At 42.1% G+C, this 19657-nt stretch overlaps 1 protein-coding gene across 6 annotated transcripts in view; it reads left to right on the plus strand.

Moving 5' to 3' along the window:
- Positions 1–19657, plus strand: part of CPNE4 (copine 4) — a 676149-nt gene that overhangs the window by 642252 nt on the left and 14240 nt on the right. For all 6 annotated transcript variants that reach the window (XM_043474409.1, XM_043474407.1, XM_043474408.1 and 3 more), the window contains 3 exons: positions 9126–9259; positions 16343–16397; positions 19391–19442. In XM_043474409.1, the coding sequence (XP_043330344.1) occupies positions 9126–9259; positions 16343–16397; positions 19391–19442 (241 nt within the window). The remainder of the gene's footprint in view (positions 1–9125; positions 9260–16342; positions 16398–19390; positions 19443–19657) is intronic.

Below are 19657 nucleotides of genomic sequence, written 5' to 3' on the forward strand. Positions count from 1 at the left end.
ATGTACATTGTGGGCAAACACCCCGACCCCTGTCTGTCCTGGGCTCTTGGAGGTGGAGAAGCCAGCAATGTCACAGAGGAGACAGTGTCCCATGACCTTAGGCAAAGGGCTGGTTTCAGGAAACTATTTATAGATTTTCAAGTGAAAGCTCTATTGATTTGGGTCTGTTTTAGGTTCTATAGATCCCATGCTTTTGAACAACTCTTTAGTCAACCTTCAGGGACTTGCTTTGCCCTTGGAGTTGGGCTGCAAAGAATCAGCCCCAGTGAAAACTGGAAGTTTGAGCCCAGAGGGTTTCCAGCTCTATACCCTGGCTCACAGAGGAGAGGGGAGGCCGTGTGGTCCCCCTGACCCAAGGGATTATCCTTCTGTCGTTGCTCTCCCATCCTTCTCACTTTTAAAAAAAGTGCTTGAGTAATAAGAAACCTGTTTTTTAAAACTAGTTACTTGCCAATTAACTTTTTATTTTTTAACTCTATTTATTTTGGCTGCACTGGGTCTTTGTTGCTACATGTGGGCTTTCTCTAGTTGTGGCAAGTAGGGATTACTCTTCATTGCAGTGCACAGATTTCTCATTGTTGTTGCTTCAGTAGTTGTGGCTAGCAGGCTCTAGAGAACAGGCTTAGTTACATGCGGAATCTTCCTGGAGCAGGGATCAAACCTGCGTCCCCTGCCTTGGCAGGCATATACTAAACCACAGGATCACCAGATGCCCCATCCTTCTCGCTTTTGCTGACCTTCCCCAACTTGGAGGGACCACCTCAGCGGTTATCACCACCACTTCCCCAGCCTCCACTTCCCAGCCCTCGAGGGTCCACAGAGGGACCTGCAGGAAGTCTGCAGTGAGTGAGGAGCAAGACCTCTGAAGAGGGAGAGCAGGTGCAGATAAATGCCAAGGAGAAGGGGCCAGACCATAAGCAGTGCCTAAAACAAAGCCGTTCCTCCTGGAGGGCTCCAGGCCAGGGATGCAGGAGAAGGTGCTAGGTGTTCTATTTTGAGGTTTCTGTTAAAGAAAGCATAAGAACCACCTCATTGTCATTTTCTCTAAAATTAAGTCAATAATTTCTTATTACTCAAGCATTGCCAGCTAATGTAAATGATCAACTGTAATGCAAACTATTAATAACAATTGACCTGCCTTACTTAATTTGGCCTCTAAGTATTTATTATCTGCCCAGTCATTTCATTGAAGCCATCTGGCAAAATGAAAGGAACATTGCAGAGGGATAAGAAATGAGAAGAGGGCTTCCTTGTGTGGAGATGGGCAGAACAGAGGAAGTGAGTCCAGCATGACTCAAATGTTTTGTGCCTGAAGACAAAGCATGTCGGCCCCATTCACAGAAATATGGAAATCAAGATTAGCTGCCAGACAGCAGAATGAACTTCCCTGCAGATGTGGTGGGGGTGTTTTCAGGCATCCCAGTGAGATGGCATTTATAAATATGGGCGTTGGTTTCAGGAGAAAGGTGGAAGCTGCACATATATAGGTCTGGAGGAGACAGCTAAAGAGAAGAAGACAGAAAGATAGGGGGCCTCGTAACAGAATGTTATGGAAAATCTGCATTCAGCAACAGGGGAAAGAGGAGCCAACAGTAAGATAAGATACACCAGAGGAAAAGGTCCCAGAGGAGGCAATAACTCAGATGATCAGGAGAAAGCCTTATAGGATCAAGGACAATAATCTCATATGCTAAAGAAAAGATAAAGTGAAGAAAAAATCAGTGACTGGGCCATGTGATGAGTAAGCACAAGTCATCTTCAGAAGAGCAACTTCAGCAGAATGAAATAGGAGGCCCAGGTGTTGGGGTGTAACAGACAATGAGGACGTGAACACAGTGGGTATAGCTACTCGTTCAAGACAGCCGACGGTGAAGGAAAGACAAGAGGCGGAAAGTAGGTGCCAACCTGAGGATGAGAAGAGGGGAATTTCAAGTAATGAAAGAAGCAGAAAAGATCCCAGGGAGGGAAGCAGATAAAGGATGCTAAAAAGAGCCCCCGTCAATGATTCTTCCTCTTTTTCAGTCCCATGGACCACTTGAAATCTGACACAAGGTCTATATCCTCTCACTGGAAAATGCACACACTCCATCCCACACACAGCTACAGGATGTAAAGGGCACCCATGAGGAACCTTTGTTCCTTGTGTGAATTCTTGAGTCATAAGGACTCTGGAGCAACAGTCATGTCGTGGCCTTGGAAGAGCCGGGCAGAGGTAGAGCAGAGATTGAGGGAGAGAGACTGGGTTCCCCGCATTCGGCACAAAGCACAGCAGCCAAAAGGAAACCAGACACTAGAATTTCACCTACAGTCCACAGCTGTAAACAGCACAGATGAGCCCAGGCTCCGTAAGATATCTGGGAAGACAATGGTAGAAGAGTTAAATGTTTAAGTTACTGCCTTTCCAGATGCAAAAAACGTTCACTATAAAATGGATTTTCACTGAATCAGGTTGTAAGCAACACCAACATCCAACAATGATGTAACGGCTATATAAATCATAGTAGCTCATTTAGGTGGACTATGATAAAGCCATTTTAAGTGATAATTATAATGATTTGTAATCACATGGGGATATGTTAATGTCATAACATTAAGTGAAGAAAAAAAGAATATAAAGCAAAGCTACCCTATGATTACAACTATGTTAAATGTCTTTATGTATTATATATATTTTTTACATATAAAATTTTAAAATATTTTGTATTTATATATATGTAAGACTAAAAAGGAAAAATATGACTTACTGAACTAGTAGAATCCTGAGTGGTCATTTTTCTCTTATTATCTTCAGATGATCCTTTTTATTATTTGTAATATTTTTAAATTAAAAGGGGTATTGCTAGGACTTCCCTGGTGGTCCAGTGGTTGGGACTTTGCCTTCCAATGCAGGGGGTAGGGGTTCAATCCCTGGTCAGGAAGCTTAGATGCCACATGCCCTGCGGCCAGGGAACCAAAGCATAAAACAGAAACAATATTGTTACAAATTCAATAAAGGCTTTAAAAATGGCCCACATCAAAAAAAATCTTAAAAGGGGCAAATATCACTTTTCATTATCTCTGATTTCATTATCTATTTTTTAATAATATGATATAATAAGCTAAATGTGGCTAAGCTTGAAGATTAGCCTTCAAACCTAAGAAAAGATCACCTGTTAAAGGTCCTCTCATGTCATCTTTTCTGACCTTAATACACTTAGTACATCCTATGCCCACACTGTGTCTCAGTTTAGTTTTAAATCCTGATTTTAAATGCCAAGCTAAATAGTGAGAGACTCTTGTGAAGACCTCTGAGACGTGAGACTGAGTCCTGGGTTGAAGAGGAGAATGTTTTGCACATTCCAGGAAGTGAACCAGACAACATCCAGGTTCTTTCTCATCTTGTCTTGGTTCCTATTTCTTTTCTGCTATGGAGTTTTGAGGAAGCAGAAAAGCACAAGAATTATATGTGTTATTTAAGAAATGGCCCAAACTGAACAGTATCACCACCTATAAGGTTCATTGTATAGGCCCAAACTATATACAGACTTAAAAAGAAAAACGAACAGCTGCCCTATAGCAGATGATATAACAAAGGTTTCAGAGAGATAAGACAACTAACCAGAGATGGGTTCAGAGCAGCTTTCCCCAAAAAAACATCCAGGTGGGTCTCAAATGGCCCAATTGTCAGAAGCAGGGAAGGGATCTGAGGCATGGGCTCAATTCAGGTAAGAAGCTAAAAATATCCAAGGAAGGATAACATCGTTAGCATCCAGCCTTTTTCGGAAGCAGTTCCTCACACTGGGGACTTGGCAGCATAGAGAAAGTAAGCACTTTGCTCTCATACTTTACAAGATTTTGCAAAACTGCTCCATGGCTCTGCTTAATGAACAGCGAGGCCTCCTGGACAGAAGGGGAGACAAAGGAGGCCTGCTCTGGGGCTGCCCACTGGGAAGATAGGCGTGCACACCAAAACCGCAGGCTTCCCTAAATGCTTCACAGTAGAAGATGAAAACAGTAGCTCTGCAAGCCTGCCACATTCAGGAAGCCAGGAATCAAGAGCCTCCTCCACAAACTGGCATTTTTCAGTCATTTTCTTGCTTTTATTTCTCAACTTAGTCCCATCTTTCACAGCCTCCCTGTTGCTTTTTAAAATAAATCTAACCTTTCTCGCTGTTCTCTTTGCACTCATGCTAACTTAAAGAGCACAGAGAATTCGTGGTAGAAGACCACCTCCTGAAGACAAAATTCTTATCTCCAGCCTCATCAGGGCAACTTTAGGAACCATCACTTGCCAGGCGGGGGGAAGAAAAAAATCTTTGAGCTGTGTTGTACCTGAGACTGTCTATTTACTGTCAAGTCAAATGATAAAGTGACACGAGGTAGCCGAGAACTATACAAAAAGATCTTAATGACCCAGATAACCATGATGGTGTGATCACTCATCTAGAGCCAGACATCTTGGAGGAAGTGTGAAGTCAAGTGGGCCTTAGGAAGCATCACTACAAACAAAGCTAGTGGAGGCGATGGAATTCCAGTTGAGCTATTTCAAATCCTAAAAGATGATGCTGTGATAGTGCTGCGCTCATTATACCAGCAAATTTGGAAAACTTAGCAGTGGCCACAGGACTGGAAAAGGTCAGTTTTCATTCCAATCCCAGAGAAAGGTAATGCCAAAAACTATTACACAATTGCACTCATCTCACACACTAGTAAAGTAATGCTCAAAATTCTCCAAGCTAGGCTTCAAGAGTATGTGAACTGAGAACTTCCAGATGTTCAAGCTGGATTTAGAAAAGGCAGAGGAACCAGAGATCAAATTGCCAACATCTGCTGGACCATTGAAAAAGCAAGAGAATTCCAGAAAAATATCTACTTCTGCTTCATTGACTACGCTAAAACCACTGACTGTATGGATCACAACAAACTGTGGAAAATTCTTCGGGAGATGGGAATACCAGGCCACCTTACCTGCCTCCTGAGAAACTTGTATGAAGGTCAAGAAGCAGCTGTTAGAACCGGACATGGAAAAACAGATTGCAAATTAGGAAACCAAAAACTGGTTCCAAGTTAGGAAAAGAGTACATCAGGGCTGTGTATTGTCACCTGGCTTATTTAACTTCCATGCAGAGTACATCATGCAAAATGCTGGGCTGGAAGAAGCACAAGCTGGAATCAAGATTCCTAGGAGAAATATCAATAACCTCAGATATGCAGATGACACCACCCTCATGGCAGAAAGCAAAGAGGAACTAAAGAGCCTCATGATGAAGGTGAAAGAGGAGAGTGAAAAAGCTGGCTTAAAACTCAACATTCAAAAAACTAATATCATGGCATCCGGCCCCATCACTTCATGGCAAATAGATGGGGAAACAGTGGAAACCATGGCTGACTTTATTTTTTGGGGCTCCCAAATCACTGCAGATGGTGATTGCAGCCATGAAATGAAATTAAAAGATGCTTACTCCTTGGAAGGAAAGCTATGACCAACCTAGATAGCATGTTAAAAAGCAGAGACATGACTTTGCCGACAAAGGTCTGTCTAGTCAAAGCTATGGTTTTTCCAGTAGTCATGTTTGGATGTGAGAGTTGGTCTATAAAGAAAGCTGAGCACCGAAGAACTGATGCTTTTGAACTGTGGTGCTGGAGAAAACTCCTGAGAGTCCCTTGGACTGCAAGGAGATCAACCAGTCAATCCTAAAGGAAATCAACCCTGAATATTCATCGGAAGGACTGATGCTGAAGCTGAAACTCCAATATTTTGGTCACCTGATGTGAAGAGCTGACTCATTAGAAAAGACCCTGATGCTGGGAAAGATTGAAGGCAGGAAGAGAAGGGGACGACAAAGGATGAGATGGTTGGATGGCATCACTGACTCATGGACATGAGTTTGAGCAAGCTCTAGGAGTTGATAAAGGACAGGGAAGCCTGCCATACTGGAGTTCATGGGGTTGCAAAGAATTGGACACAACTGAGTGACTGAACAACAACGACAAATGATAAAATATTTTTATGAGCAGAGGGAACTATAGAAAGCAGCATGTAATAGGGATCATTATTTTATTTCTTTTTTTTGTCAGATAATTTTTAGGTTAATACACTTCCCCAAAGTTTCATCAGCATCTCCTGAGCTTGAATAGCCTCTGTGGTTGTCATAAATAAGGGGGCCATCCCCACAGAAAGAATGCAAACCCCAGAGGCCTGCATAAAAATAAAAAGCAATTTCCATTGGGCATGTTTTTCTCTACAGCACCACCAGGAACAGGCAACTCAATACTGCCTACTAACCTTGAACTTCAAGTTACCCCACTTCATAATCTCCTTCATCCCTAAGGAGATCTGACCACTCCCTTCCCTAACTGCCATCCAACTTCAGAATCAATGAATATCCTATTTCTATTCCATGCTTAATATATTCCATCACAATCCTCTTCTCACCACCATCTCTGCCTCCCCCTAGTTTATTAAGCATAAGGGAATTATTCCAAACCTAAGGATGAAGAGTTGATAGAAATGAAAAGATGTAGAGCACTGGGACCAGAGTGAAGAAAGAGAGGAAGCCACCTAGGATGCAAAATTTAAGCAGGCATCACTCAGTTTGGGCAAGTGTAGGATCAGCTGATGAGTGCCTTCCTGAGTTTATGCCCTAGTCACCTCTCTTGTCTTACCCTAATCCCAGCCCTATGATTTTTTTCAAAATTTAATATAGTTGTTGCCAAAATTTTTAACGCTCATCCAGATATTACACACACTTCTTCCCACACCACAGGGACTCATCCAGGTGATACACCTGGGCTCAAATGCTGCCTCTTGGTGCCTACATGCTTGGAGCATCTCGCCCGTGCTTAGGAGGATTAGATGTTCAATTATGTTTCTTGAATTGCCATTTTTCTTTATGGAGGTTTTCCCCTCTATTCTTTATATTATCTGATTTATCTGATTTCATTCTCTGATTTTACATCAGGATACCAGCATGTTTTTGTCATCATGAGACACCCTTGACAATCAGGTAGTCAACACACATGGGACAACTGCAGTATTTAAAAACACAGGTAGATTGGAATGTCAGTGATTTGCAATATTTGCAGTGATGCTGATAAATCAGAGCAGAATCAAGTTTGTGTGTGTGTGTGTTGTCACTTCAGTCATGTCTGGCTCTGTGACCCTATGGACTATAGCCCACCAGGCTCCTCTGTCCATGGGATATTCCAGACAAGAATACTGGAGTGAGTTGCCATTTCCTTCTCCAGATGATCTTCCTGACCCAGGGATCGAACCCACATCTCTTATGTTTCCTGCATTGGCAGGCAGGTTCTTTACCACTAGCGCTATCTGAGAATCAAGTTTATCTCTGCAACATCCTTGCAGTCTCTAGAATTTTCTACAGTTCTAAAGTGCTTTCCACAGTAGGAAAGAAAAAGATGCTTTACTTCTAGCCTTCCCAGCACTATTTTTACTTTTTAAACACTATGTGCACCTGTGAGGTGCCATTATCTCTTAAGTGTGTCTTGTCAGGACAGAAGTCAAGAGTGGTAGGTGTGTGTTGAAGCTTAGCAAATCCAGGAGGCCTGAGATGCTTGATTTCTCCAAACCCTGTCTCTTGGGTACCTTTCGAGTGTCTTCCTTGGAGAAGTTTTCCAGGGATTGTCTGAATGTATCTGGACCTTTGTCTGGTTGGTGCCCCATAGGTGTGACCTAGAATGCCCTTTGATTGCAAAATGCATGTAGACTCCCCACCCCCAAGTAACTTTTCACCACAGTTCATGTTGTCTTCCTCTCTCTTTTCACTGGCTTGGCTTTCACCTTCAGGATGAAGTCTATCTCAGAAGATATTGGATTTCACTGGTCCTTTTAGATCACTCCCAATCATCCTCAGTCACCTATTATCCCACTGTTTTTTTTCTCTTTTTAAAAATTATTTTATTTTAATGTTTTTATTGAAGTATAGTTGATTTACAATGTTGTTTTAATTTCTGCTCTATAGTAAAGTAATTCAGTTATGCATATATATATACACTTTTTTAAAATATTATTTTCCATTACAGTTTATCATAGGATACCGAATACAGTCATCTGCAATATACAGTAGGACCTTGCTGTTTATCCAGTCTATATATAATAGTTTACAGTTTGTTGTTGTTGAGTCATCAAGTCATAAAGTCATCTTTACGACCCCATGGACTCTAGCACACCAGACTTCTCTGTCCTTCACTATCTCCTGGAGGTTGCTCAAACTCATGTCCATTGAGTCAGTGATGCCATCCAACTGTCTCATCCTGTTGCCCCCTTCTGCTGTGCTCAATCTTTCCCATCATCAGTGTCTTTTCCAATGAGTTGGCTCTTCACATCAGTGTTGGAGCTTCAGCTTCAGCATCCGTCCTTCCAGTGAACATTCAGGGTTGACTCCCTTTAGTTTACAGCTGCTAACCCCAAACTCCCACTCCATCCTCCCCCACACCCTCTCCCCCTTGGTAACCACAAGTCTGTTCCCCATGCCTCTGAGTATGTTTCTGTTTGTACGTAAGCTCATCTATGTCATATTCTAGATTCTACATGTAAGTGATATCATATTTGTCTTTCTCTTTCTGACTTACTTTTTGCTTAGTATGAGAATCTCTAGTTGCATCCATGTTGCTACAAATGCATTATTTCATTCTTTTTATGGTCAATTAGTATTCTGCTGTATATATGTACCATATCTTCTTTATCCTTTTATCTGTGGATGGACGTTTAGGTTGATTCTCTGTCATGGCTATTGTGAATACCACTGCTATGAACATAGAGGGTGCATGTATCTTTTTGAAATAGAGTTTTGTCTGGATATACGCTCAGGAGTGGGATTGCTAGATCATATGGTAACTCTATTTTTAGTATCCTAAGGAACCTCCATAAGAACCTCCATACTGTTTTCCATAGTGGCCGCACCAATTTACATTCCCACCAAGAGTATAGGAGGGTGCCCTTCTCGCCACATCCTCTCCAACATTTGAACAACTAGTTTTTAAAGCTAATGAATTTCTTCTCTAACTCTGCTTGTCAGCAGGATGTGTAACATACCACTTTCCCCCTCCCTCAGGCTGCATCACTGTCAAGGTTAAATGAAATATGTTCACTTTAAATCCACCCACTCTCCTATCTTCTCTTCCAGGTAGCTATAGATTTCACGGCCTCAAATGGGGACCCCAGGAACAGCTGTTCCCTGCACTACATCCACCCCTACCAGCCCAATGAGTACCTGAAGGCCTTGGTGGCAGTGGGAGAGATTTGCCAAGACTATGACAGGTATGAGACTTCCCATCTCTGGGGGTTCTTGTGGCCCCTAGCCGATCCTGGGCAGAATAATGGAAATGAAGTTATGCTGAGGCTCATGAGGGGACAAAATAAAGCCTGGCTCTTCACCTCTGGAGGAACTGAGTTCATGCCAAGCTCACATTGGCCACCAAAAAATCCTTTCTTCCCTTACTTGGCTGGCAGGACCACTGGATAGAGATTTTGGTTTCTCTTTTGTGAAGTTTCATTATGTGCCTTACTACATACAGAAACTTGCAAAGTTGGGTGCATTGACCAGCAACATAATGTCGCAGAACATCAAGCTCCACTTGAACATCTAAGTCAGCACCTCCACTGTAACATGATTCCCAGATGATTTGTGTGCAATTTGGGATTTGAGAAGCACCGGTTTATTGGGCACTATTCTTTATGTCCTCATACTAACCCTTCTGTCATGGGTGTTGTTAACAGAAGAGGAAAACTGTGCAGGGAGGGGAAGTGGTGTGTACCCTGACCTACAGCCAAGGGCAGGATTTAAACCCAGAGCCAGCTCCTTCCACAGCATAAGCTCGTAATCATGGGATTTCACTGACCTCAAGAGCTGTTGGTAACTTTAGCAGAGGGTGTGTGTGTGCCCACGACAGTGTTTATATGTGTTTGTATGCCTGTATAGAAAACACAATTTTGAGTTCAGATCAGTATTATATTTATTTTTACTTGATGGCAAACATTGACCTTGCCCACCAAGAGAATTCCTTGTAAGAAGTGATTTACATAAACTACATTGAACTGAATTTATTTTGCCTTTCCAGTATTTCTAGATTGAGGTGAAGTTGTTCACATGTTTGATTAAGACGGCTCTTTGAAATAGAACCAGTGTAAATATATTATGGGTAAATCTCAGTTGGCAGCCTGATGTGATTGTAAAACAGGACTAGTTAGTAATAAGCAGCAACTAAGTGACGTGAAAGTTGCTCAGTCATGTCCAACTCTTTGCCACCCCATGGACTATACCGTCCATGGAATTCTCCAGGCCAGAATACTGGAGTGGGTAGCCTTTCCCTTCTCCAGGGATCTTCCCAACCCAGGAATTGAACCCAGGTCTCCTGCACTGCAGGCAGATTCTTTACCAGCTGAGCCACCAGGGAAGCCCAAGCTGTAACTAATTGACCAGGAAAATAAAGGAAGTGACTCTGTCCTCCACTTTCAGAGAGATTTCATGAAATAGCCTGATTTCTATTCTTTCTAGTCTCATAATTGGTGATAACCATATTAAAAACCTGGTACCCAGGCACTTAGGGAGTGACACAACCTAGTGACCAGAAGGTGCATGAGTGTCCTTCCCACTGGAGAGTCTCTGGATTTGGATTGGTCGTCACCAGTAACTCAGATGTGTACGAAGCTAGCTGAGGATGAACTAACAGATGCAGTCAAATCAGATAGTGCTAAACCTGAGGCCCTTGCCAACACTTCCCCTCCACGTTTGGAACAGAGAGCAGTAATAGCATTTTAAATTACCCTGTTGAAATGATACTTGTACTTAACCTTGAAGTATTGTCTGTGAGGGCAACTTGAATTTCAGCTCTGATTTCTTCAGGCCCCAATTCAGGAAGGATTCTTAGAAAGGCTCAAGTCATATGGAGATTTTTACCAAGAGGGAAAAAAACAGACAGATTGCAATTCCCACTGTTGGAAACTCCTCCAAATAGCCCCCAAAATACCACCACAGTAATTCCCTCCTTTCTTTCTTTATCTTTCTCTCTACCCTCCCGATCCCCCAAATACACAAAATGTTATCTAGTGTCATAATGTGTCCATTTAAGAGAAGGATAGTTAGAACTTCTTTGGGATTCTTAACAACTTTTAAATATTGAAATGCTCATAAAGTAAAGTAGGTAAAAGCACTTAATACAACACAACAGACACTTAGTTGAGTCAGTAAGGTTGACCTTGACTGACTCTGCAGACACAAGGCAGCCTAGTAGTGAATTCCAAAGAGCAAATTGGTGGCTTGGCCAGAAATTAAGATGCCAACACCCAGAGCCCTTGCTGTGGTTCTGCAGCAGACTTATTGGACAGGCTACAGAGCTTCTGTTTCCTGATTACCTCAAACTCCAAATGCAGATAAGATAGTCAGAGGGGCCCACACATCTTTTGGAGCTATTATCCCTTTATAATATGAGCCAGACAAACCTGGGGAGGATTTTTGTATTTCCTCAAAAGTACAGATAAAAGTAAGAGATGACACCTTCGGGTTACATAAAGAATCATCTTAGATGATTCTTTGAAAAAACTAATTCATGTTATATGTGGCAAAAACCATCAAAATATTGTAATTATTCTCCAATTCAAATAAATTAATTTTTTAAAAAATTTTAAAGGAAAATACCAAAGTTGTTGGTCCCAACTGGCCAAGAAAATCAGATTTCTTCAACTCAGTGAAGCATTTTTATTTTTCATGTAAAGAAAGCACCTCAGCATTGAAATCAGCACACTAATCACTTCATGAAAACTGACAAGTTTCCCTCGCTTCTCTGTGTGGGTGGAAAGACAATAGACAGACAGTCAGGACATTGCAAGTAGGGGCTTTGGAATTAATTTATTCTTGCATCAAAGTCAGAGAGGTTGCTGCTCAAAAAGAAACAGTTGAGTAAAAACTGACAGAAGGCTCCATTTGCCCACCTGCAGCGACACAGAGGCATTTAATCCCCAGGAACCTTGAAATTCCTCTCAGCCTCTGACAGCCAAGAGTTTTCTTCCTGCCTTGTGCATTCACTGCTCATGGGTCATGGCGAGCTGATCCATGAAGCTGAACAGCTTGAGAGACGCGTGAAGCTCAGTGTTCTCAGGGCAGTCTTGAGGGGAGGCTCAGGTCCTAAGCCTGGAAGGCAGCTCTGCGAGCCCATTTTCTCTGTGCTTCTGAGAGAGAGACCCTTGCCTTCTGTCTCCTCCAGCTCCCCAAGTGTGTGTCTCACAAACAAGCTCACCTGTTCCCAGTCGGTTGTAGCCCTCCCCCCAGCTCCTACAAGCAACGTGGTCTCTTTAGGCTGCTCAAGGCCAGGGAGGCATCGATTCCTAGGGCTCGGCAGAGATGTGAGTCTCTGACAAGCGTCTCTTCCAAAGAGTGCTGGGTAGGGTGCTGCGAGGGACAGTTAGAACTGAAACAGGCTGGAATGCAGAGGATTGGGTTAGAAGTCGGAAGTCACATCACAGTGCTGCCTTTTTCACTCTGCAGACACCAATCCATTGTTCTCTTGGCTCCGCTTTGGAACCACTAGGGAAGCCTTAAGGCAGGCTGGTGCCTGGGCCCTATCCCCAGGTTTAATTAGTCTGGTGCACATCCTGAGGTAACTCCTTGGGCCTTGTTTCCCTGACAGCAAATGAAAGATTCAGCTAACTTCCCCTGCAGAGTAGTTGTAAGAATTAGATATAAAAGTTCTGCCTTTTGTACATTCTTAATAAATAATAGAGGCTTATTAAGTGATAGAGGCTTATACTCTTTACTTAAAACAGCAACTGACACAAAGGGAAAAGAACAATAGTGTCAGACCTAAAAGTTGTTTTGGACCAATGACCTTTAAATTTTTTGGCTCACATACCCCTAAAAAAAATGTTTAAATATATAATCTTCACACCCTATTACATTGAAATCTAACATTTTCCATCATGAGTTTAAATAGTGACAAAGAATGAAAATTCTAATATAATGTAAATATGGACATTTAAAAATAAAACTCTTACGTAACTCTGTTGAATGCATACAGCAGAACTAAACACCGCTTGATACCCACCATCATCCATTTAAAAACTGCATGAACAAGTTCATCAGTTTGAGTTGAGAATTCTGTTTCTTCTTTTTCATGAGGTCATATTTTCATTCCCTTCTCCCATAGAATTTCATCCCAATGTATCTTTAAAATTTGCTTTGAAAGTCCTTAATTGATCACTGTATTATTTCTTTAATTAAAATTTGAATATAAATTTTTAAATTTCTAATTTCTAAAATTTACTGTAATGAAAAGATTTGAAGCATTTAAAAATATCTTCTGGTTTAGTTTTTATTATAATCATTATTGTTGCCTAATTGATCATAAATATTTGGGAAATTTCAATAACTGATTATTGCCTATAAAAACTTTTTTTAAATCTTAATGAAACAGATACTAGGTTTTTTCCCCAGTTAGTTTACATATCTGTGGGTAACTGCCCCCTCTGACCAGAATGGAAAAGTCCAGCATCAATTCTAATTCGATTTTTTGTTTTATCAGTGTAAATACCAAGAAAGTTGTTTTTATAAGTCCATGGTAATGAAAAGAGTTTGCCTAGCAGTGTTATGCATTTCTTTCAATTCAAAGTTTTATATAAAAAATTACATATCTATCATTAAAAGATGTTTTTAATGGTCTACCAGCTCTTCCAACAATTCTTTTAAGTAAAAACTGGCAACTACCTGACACACAAAAGGATTTGTTTGCTAGCAAGTCATTCTCATCAGGAAATGTCCCTTTGTATTCTGCTGTGGAGCTTCTACAAAGGGGAGCAGTGCACACAGTGCCTGAGATTCTGAGTGGGTGAGCAGAGGGCAACTGGGAAAGGGGAGGTGTGGATGAAGAGCAGGTATTTCAATCACAGACGTTCCCAGAAGATCAATTTCAGCAAAGAATACATGGAGAGGTAAAGGAGCTGAATATTGATTTCCTTTAAAAGCAGCCATGCTCTTATTTCTATAGAAGGGCTTTGCACCTCCACATACCCCAACTTGAAGACCACCGCTTTAGAGAACAGCCTTTATTTAATGTCTAGCTGTTCTAAAATGCAGTTTTACTGAGTTCATCTCCATTTCCTTATGGACACAGTCTTTCCTTTGAATCATCTCTTGCTTTAGCCCCCTCTTCCTTACCTGGGAAGATAAAAATGCATCTCCCATTGGCAGATCATCTGACCAAGGTCTTTCCCTAAGTTCAAGACCGCAAGCTCATTGCCACTGAAAATCCTGGGCTCTTTGATCGTATTTTATACTATTTTATTCCAATAGTAAGAAATACTACCTTCAGAAAATTCAATCTGCCTTGAAGTTTCCAGGTTGGGAGGTTCCACCAGTCATCTCAGTAGTTTCTAAACGGCCCCTTTATAAGTGCTGGTAGGTCTCGTTTTAAGTTCTCTGATGTGTTGGCAAGCCTTTACTGCCTGTGTGCTCACCTTGCCTTCCCTTTCTCTGTTTAGTTTTATTTTTAATCAGGGAAAGTGAATGCTTAAATCTATTGTCCTTAGGCTTGATTTTTTTATTTCTTTAGTATGCTTATTAGAGTCTGTGTGGTGGTTAACTTCAGAGAATTGACACCCTCATGACTCATTAATTATTCCCCTTGTAGGTGAGACATTTTCCCTACCTTCCTGCTGTTGAAACTCAATTGTGTAACAGTGCCTCATGCTCAGTAAACTTCAAATCCCCAAGGGTGGCTTGAAGGTATAAAATCTGAAACACTGGTTTGCTGATTAGAAACAGAATACTAGATCTCACCTCTCTTAAACTCATCAAAGAAAATAAAAGGTGTGGAGCTTCCTAACTTTCTCTGCTTTGACTTCTGAGCCATCTGAGTTGGAAGAAGCTGGACCCATCCTCCACCCAGAACAGCTTTCTTCCAGACCTAACTAGAAAGTACCTTTAAAAACTCCCTCACATTCATCACCCTTATCATAGCTAAGAAGGAATCTCTGAAACAAAGCATTTCAATATTTCCACGGCCCAGAAGTCTTTCAGACCTGTGTCTAATCGTTTATAAGCTTTCTATGATTTTCTGTTTATCATCATTAATACCCTAATACCTTCTGAAAGTGAAAGTGAAGTCGCTCAGTCGTGTCCGACTCTTTGCGACACCATGGACTATAGCCTACCAGGCTCCTCGGTCCAAGGAATTTTCCAGGCAAGAGTACTGGAGTGGGTTGCCATTTCCTTCTCCAAGGGACCTTCCCAATCCAGGGATTGAACCCAGGTCTCCCACACTGCGGGCAGACGCTTTACCATCTGAGCCATCAGGGAAGCCCTAGATACCTTCTAGATGTATGCAAAGTCCATATCTATATAACAGAAAGGGAAAGGAGGAACTGGTAATTTTCTGACAAACTTAGCCTCTTATTTCAAAGAATTCTGATTTCCCTGAATCTCCCAACACCTGCTCCAAATTTGGTCAAATTGAATGTATTTTGGTGAAGTTCTATCAAAGCCATCTTTGGCTACCAGTGACCTCTATCTAAATCAGTAGATGGTGATGAGTGACAGTCTGACTTTGATCCTTTGACTTCTCAGCCTGGGGCTCCCCTTTTGCTTCCAGAGACATTCCAGGGACAGTGAGCCCTTATCTGAATTTCTTCTTCTCCCTGACTGACTCTGCAAGAATTGAGAAATGGAGGAATTGTTCCAAGAACAAATCTCAAATGAGCCTTTAATGGGAGAGAAAATAAAAAGTAGGTGTCCTGAGAAGGACATGCCCTCTTCAAAGAGCAATATTCCTGAGCTCCACTGCAACAGTCCCCTGACAGCACAAAATTCACTTAAGAAGTGTTTTGTTTGTGGTCTGATCAGGGGCCCAGTTACAGAAAGCACAAGAGGAAACCACATTTAATGCTGTACATATTCATTAAGTTTTGATGGTATAATAGAAAATTCATAGGCTTTGGAATTAGACAGTGCTTGCTAGTAAACACCTTAGTTCACTTTGTTAGACTTTCTGAGACTCAGTTTATTCATCAGTAAAATAGGAATAAAAAGTAGGTGTACCTTCAAATGTTGTATGAAAATTAACTAAGTATAGACATGGCCTAGCATCATATCTGGTGTATTGTAGTGCCAATCATTGTTCGTTCTTCTCCTACTCACTTCTCACTTATAATATAGAAAAGCAGTAAAGTGATGAGCTTTGGGGATTATTTCTTTATTTCAGTTTTCCACTCTATTGCTGTGCCCTGTTACTGCAGGCTATCAAAAAGCATGAGTTAGCATTTGGCATAGTGACCTGTTCCAGGGAGGCAATGCAGGGTTATGTTTTTCTTTCTCATTAGATGAAAAAATGCAGCAACTTCTTTTTTTAATTTCAGTGACAAGATGTTCCCAGCCTTTGGGTTCGGTGCCAGGATACCCCCAGAGTACACGGTGAGTGGGTGTTTTACTATAAACAAAGGATGGCATGGGTTTCCCTCACAGGAGTCTCACAGTTTCAACCTTTAGCATAATTATGTAAAGGCCCATAGTCAGAAATGATCTTCACAACCAGTGAGGTTACCTCCTTGAGCTGATGTGTAGATGTTACCCCTTCACCTGGGGGTCTTGATGGGCTGTCTCAGAGTCAATTCCAAATGAAAACTTCCATGGTTTAGCTTCATACAGACAAGTCAGAGACTGTGGAAACACTTGGAAGTTGATCTTCAATGGCTCAGAGCCCATCTATTCAGCTTTCCCCTGGAGAAAGACCCTATTGACCATTCTGACAGTGAAAGTCCATGACAGTGAAGTCTATAGACTCCCTCACCCCAAGTTCATAAGTACCAGTCTTGTGTGGGAGAAACATAGAAATCCTGAGGAAAGAGCTACTTGGGTTCAAAGAATTTGGAGCTGAAAGGCTACTGTAAAAACACTGGAATCCTATTGGACCTTGATGCCGATTTCTCATGACACAAAGAAGGTAAAGACTGTATATGGAGAGATTTGTGCTGCAGTGGGGCTGAGGCACTCTCCCATAGTATACCAGATGGCCCGCGTGGGAGAATCTTGGGAAGGAGAAGGGCCTTCTGTTCCTTAGGAGGCCTCTGAGGTCCCAGATAAATGCAAGCAATACTGTCCAGTCATCAATTTCTCTTTTACTGACCTAATCTGAGCTGCACATCAAGATGCAGATGCCAACTTTTGCTCCCACCCCATAGCAGTCAGACCGAAGGCCTTTCATGAAAAAAGGAGTCCACCTTCCTTTTCCTGCTGGAGTGAGCAGTGGTGGAACAGCCTGTCTCCATGACCTGTCCTCCTTCTTGTTTGCCTATGGCCCACACTGTTCTCCCTGCTGGCCATGCTACAGAGTTCTGGAAGCATTTGTTGGAAATGGAGCACATGGTTGGGGAAGAATATAGATCAAGTGTTGTCAACTGTTGGCTTATAGATGTTAATCAGGCCACAAATATATTCTGACACATAGTTTTGGTGTTTTTTTAAAGAATTAGACAATTTCATGAAAATGTCAGATTTCCGGCTTCTCTGGAAAAACTGAAAGGCCTGGCAATACTAAAATTAAAAGATCATACATAAAAGAATTAACCAGAGACCAGGAGATGCAGTCCCCTTCAGATGGGGTATCAGTTCCAGGATGTGGGCAGGTGGGTGCCCACCTTCCTTACAGAACTGCTAAGCCTCTAGCCTGGAATTGAACCTGGACAACCACCAGTCCAGCTGCCCTGAGATGCATAAGCATACTCCCCAATCCCCCTAGGTAGCCTTGACCCAGTGGGGCTGAGGATAGAGATGCGCAGCATACCTGGCTCCAGGCCTTCCTGTCCTCATCTCTGACATCCTCCTGGTCCCCCTCCTAAAGCAACTTCTTCTTCTAGCTGTTAGCTAAAGTCCTGATCCCCATCCTGATCCACTTTGCGTGACAGCTAACTTCTTCTTCCTGCTACCCTACCAGGCATCCCTCATGCATCCTCACTCTTTCCCTGAAAGCCATTCAGATACCCCTTTTCCATGCCTCATCTCCATGCCTCATCTCCCATCTGCCCCAGACAGGCCCTGATGGTCTCAGCAACTCAGGTGCCCCCAGAGAATTTATATAAGGTTACCATGACTCACTTCTTCAGGATAAAATCTCAGTTTGCATTGAAACTGAGTCACAATCACCTCTGTCTTAGTTTGCACTCTCCAGGGACCTTGCAGCAAGGATTAGGATCCAAGCAGTTTACTTGAGAGGTGTAGAGAGCCTCAGTAGACAGAGGGGAAATGGGAAGAAGTCAATACAGGGTTTACTAACAAGTCATTACCAGCATGGACAGACAAAGCCAAATCCTGGGAGACAGTGCTGAGTACACACAGACCCCAAGGGATTAGAGGACTGGGATACTGATTCACAGCCTCCTGTCAGCCCATGATGAAGAGCTACTCTCTAGGGACATTACTCTTAGGGGACATTAATTCCCCATCACTTTTTGCCTGTCACTTGGGTAAGCCACGCCAGCTCTGGAAGTCCAAGAAAAACTTAAGGTAAATAAACCAGGTAAGATGACTGACAGTTGATTGAGTTACCTGGAAGAGCCAAGGGCAAGGGAATGTGGGTAAGGCACCAATAACATCAGCGCTGACCCGCACTGGGAAAAAAGGGATTTTTACCACAATGACCTATTTTCTAGGCCCCAGAGAGTCAGTGCTTTGGGAAATAGCCTTTGAAATGGAAACCTCAGTAAAATTCCATGTGACCCAATAAAAATGTCTAGATGCCAGGGCACACCTCAAGTTTTAGAAAGAAAAAAATAAGCCACGTATTATTTGACCTTGTATTGTACGTAGGTCCCACCAGGTAGAGGAATCTGTGTTGGAAGTTTCCAAATTATGTTACTTTATTACTTTTCCAAAAGCTAGAGTCTATTTTTACCTGTATGTATGTGAAAATCCTCTGGCCCAGCAGTTCTATATATTATGTTAGAATGAGTCGTAAATGTCAACAGCTTAGCTGGAGCCTTTGTAAGCATAGCCATCTCCAGCAGACAGCTTGGGTTATTGAGTTATCATTTTTTAATCATTTGGTCCAAATAGAATTCAGCCAAATCTAGCCTCTGTTCTGAGGCCACTTCTCTCTTGAAGCTATTTGGAGTTAACATTTTTCTGAAATCTTTCCTTGTATTTTTTTTTTTTTCATATGCCTTATTGTCCCTCCCCTGCCAGCATTTATCTGGTTCTAGAAAATCTCCCTGTCACCTCAGCTCCACAGGGAGCTTAGAATCCACCCTCCATCTCAGAGAGATTCTGTAAAGGCTTAAAGTGGTTCCTGCTGCTTGACACAAAATGAATGTAATGAGCGTCTGTTTGCAGACTCTAACCCCAGTGCCTCCTGACTGGATTAATGTTGTCATTCTCCTGTCTTCCTTTTGTAAATTTTAATTGGTGTCCAGGTCTCTCATGACTTTGCCATCAACTTTAATGAAGACAACCCGGAATGTGCAGGTAAATCATGATGTGAAACGAAGCCAGGGTCCCACAGCCCTTCCCTTCCCCCTTTTCCCATCTTAGTTTCTCCTGATGCAGTATGTCAGTGATGATTGCCCACAGCAGAGAATTAGGCTCCCTGGACCCAAATAACAACAGAGCAGACGTATAAGAGCTGGAAAAGACAGAATGCAGAAGAGGTCTTGAGCTTAGAGCAAGAATATCAATCCCAA

The sequence above is a fragment of the Cervus canadensis genome, chromosome 7 (assembly GCF_019320065.1).
Source record: "Cervus canadensis isolate Bull #8, Minnesota chromosome 7, ASM1932006v1, whole genome shotgun sequence".
NCBI classification, from domain to species: Eukaryota; Metazoa; Chordata; class Mammalia; order Artiodactyla; family Cervidae; genus Cervus; species Cervus canadensis.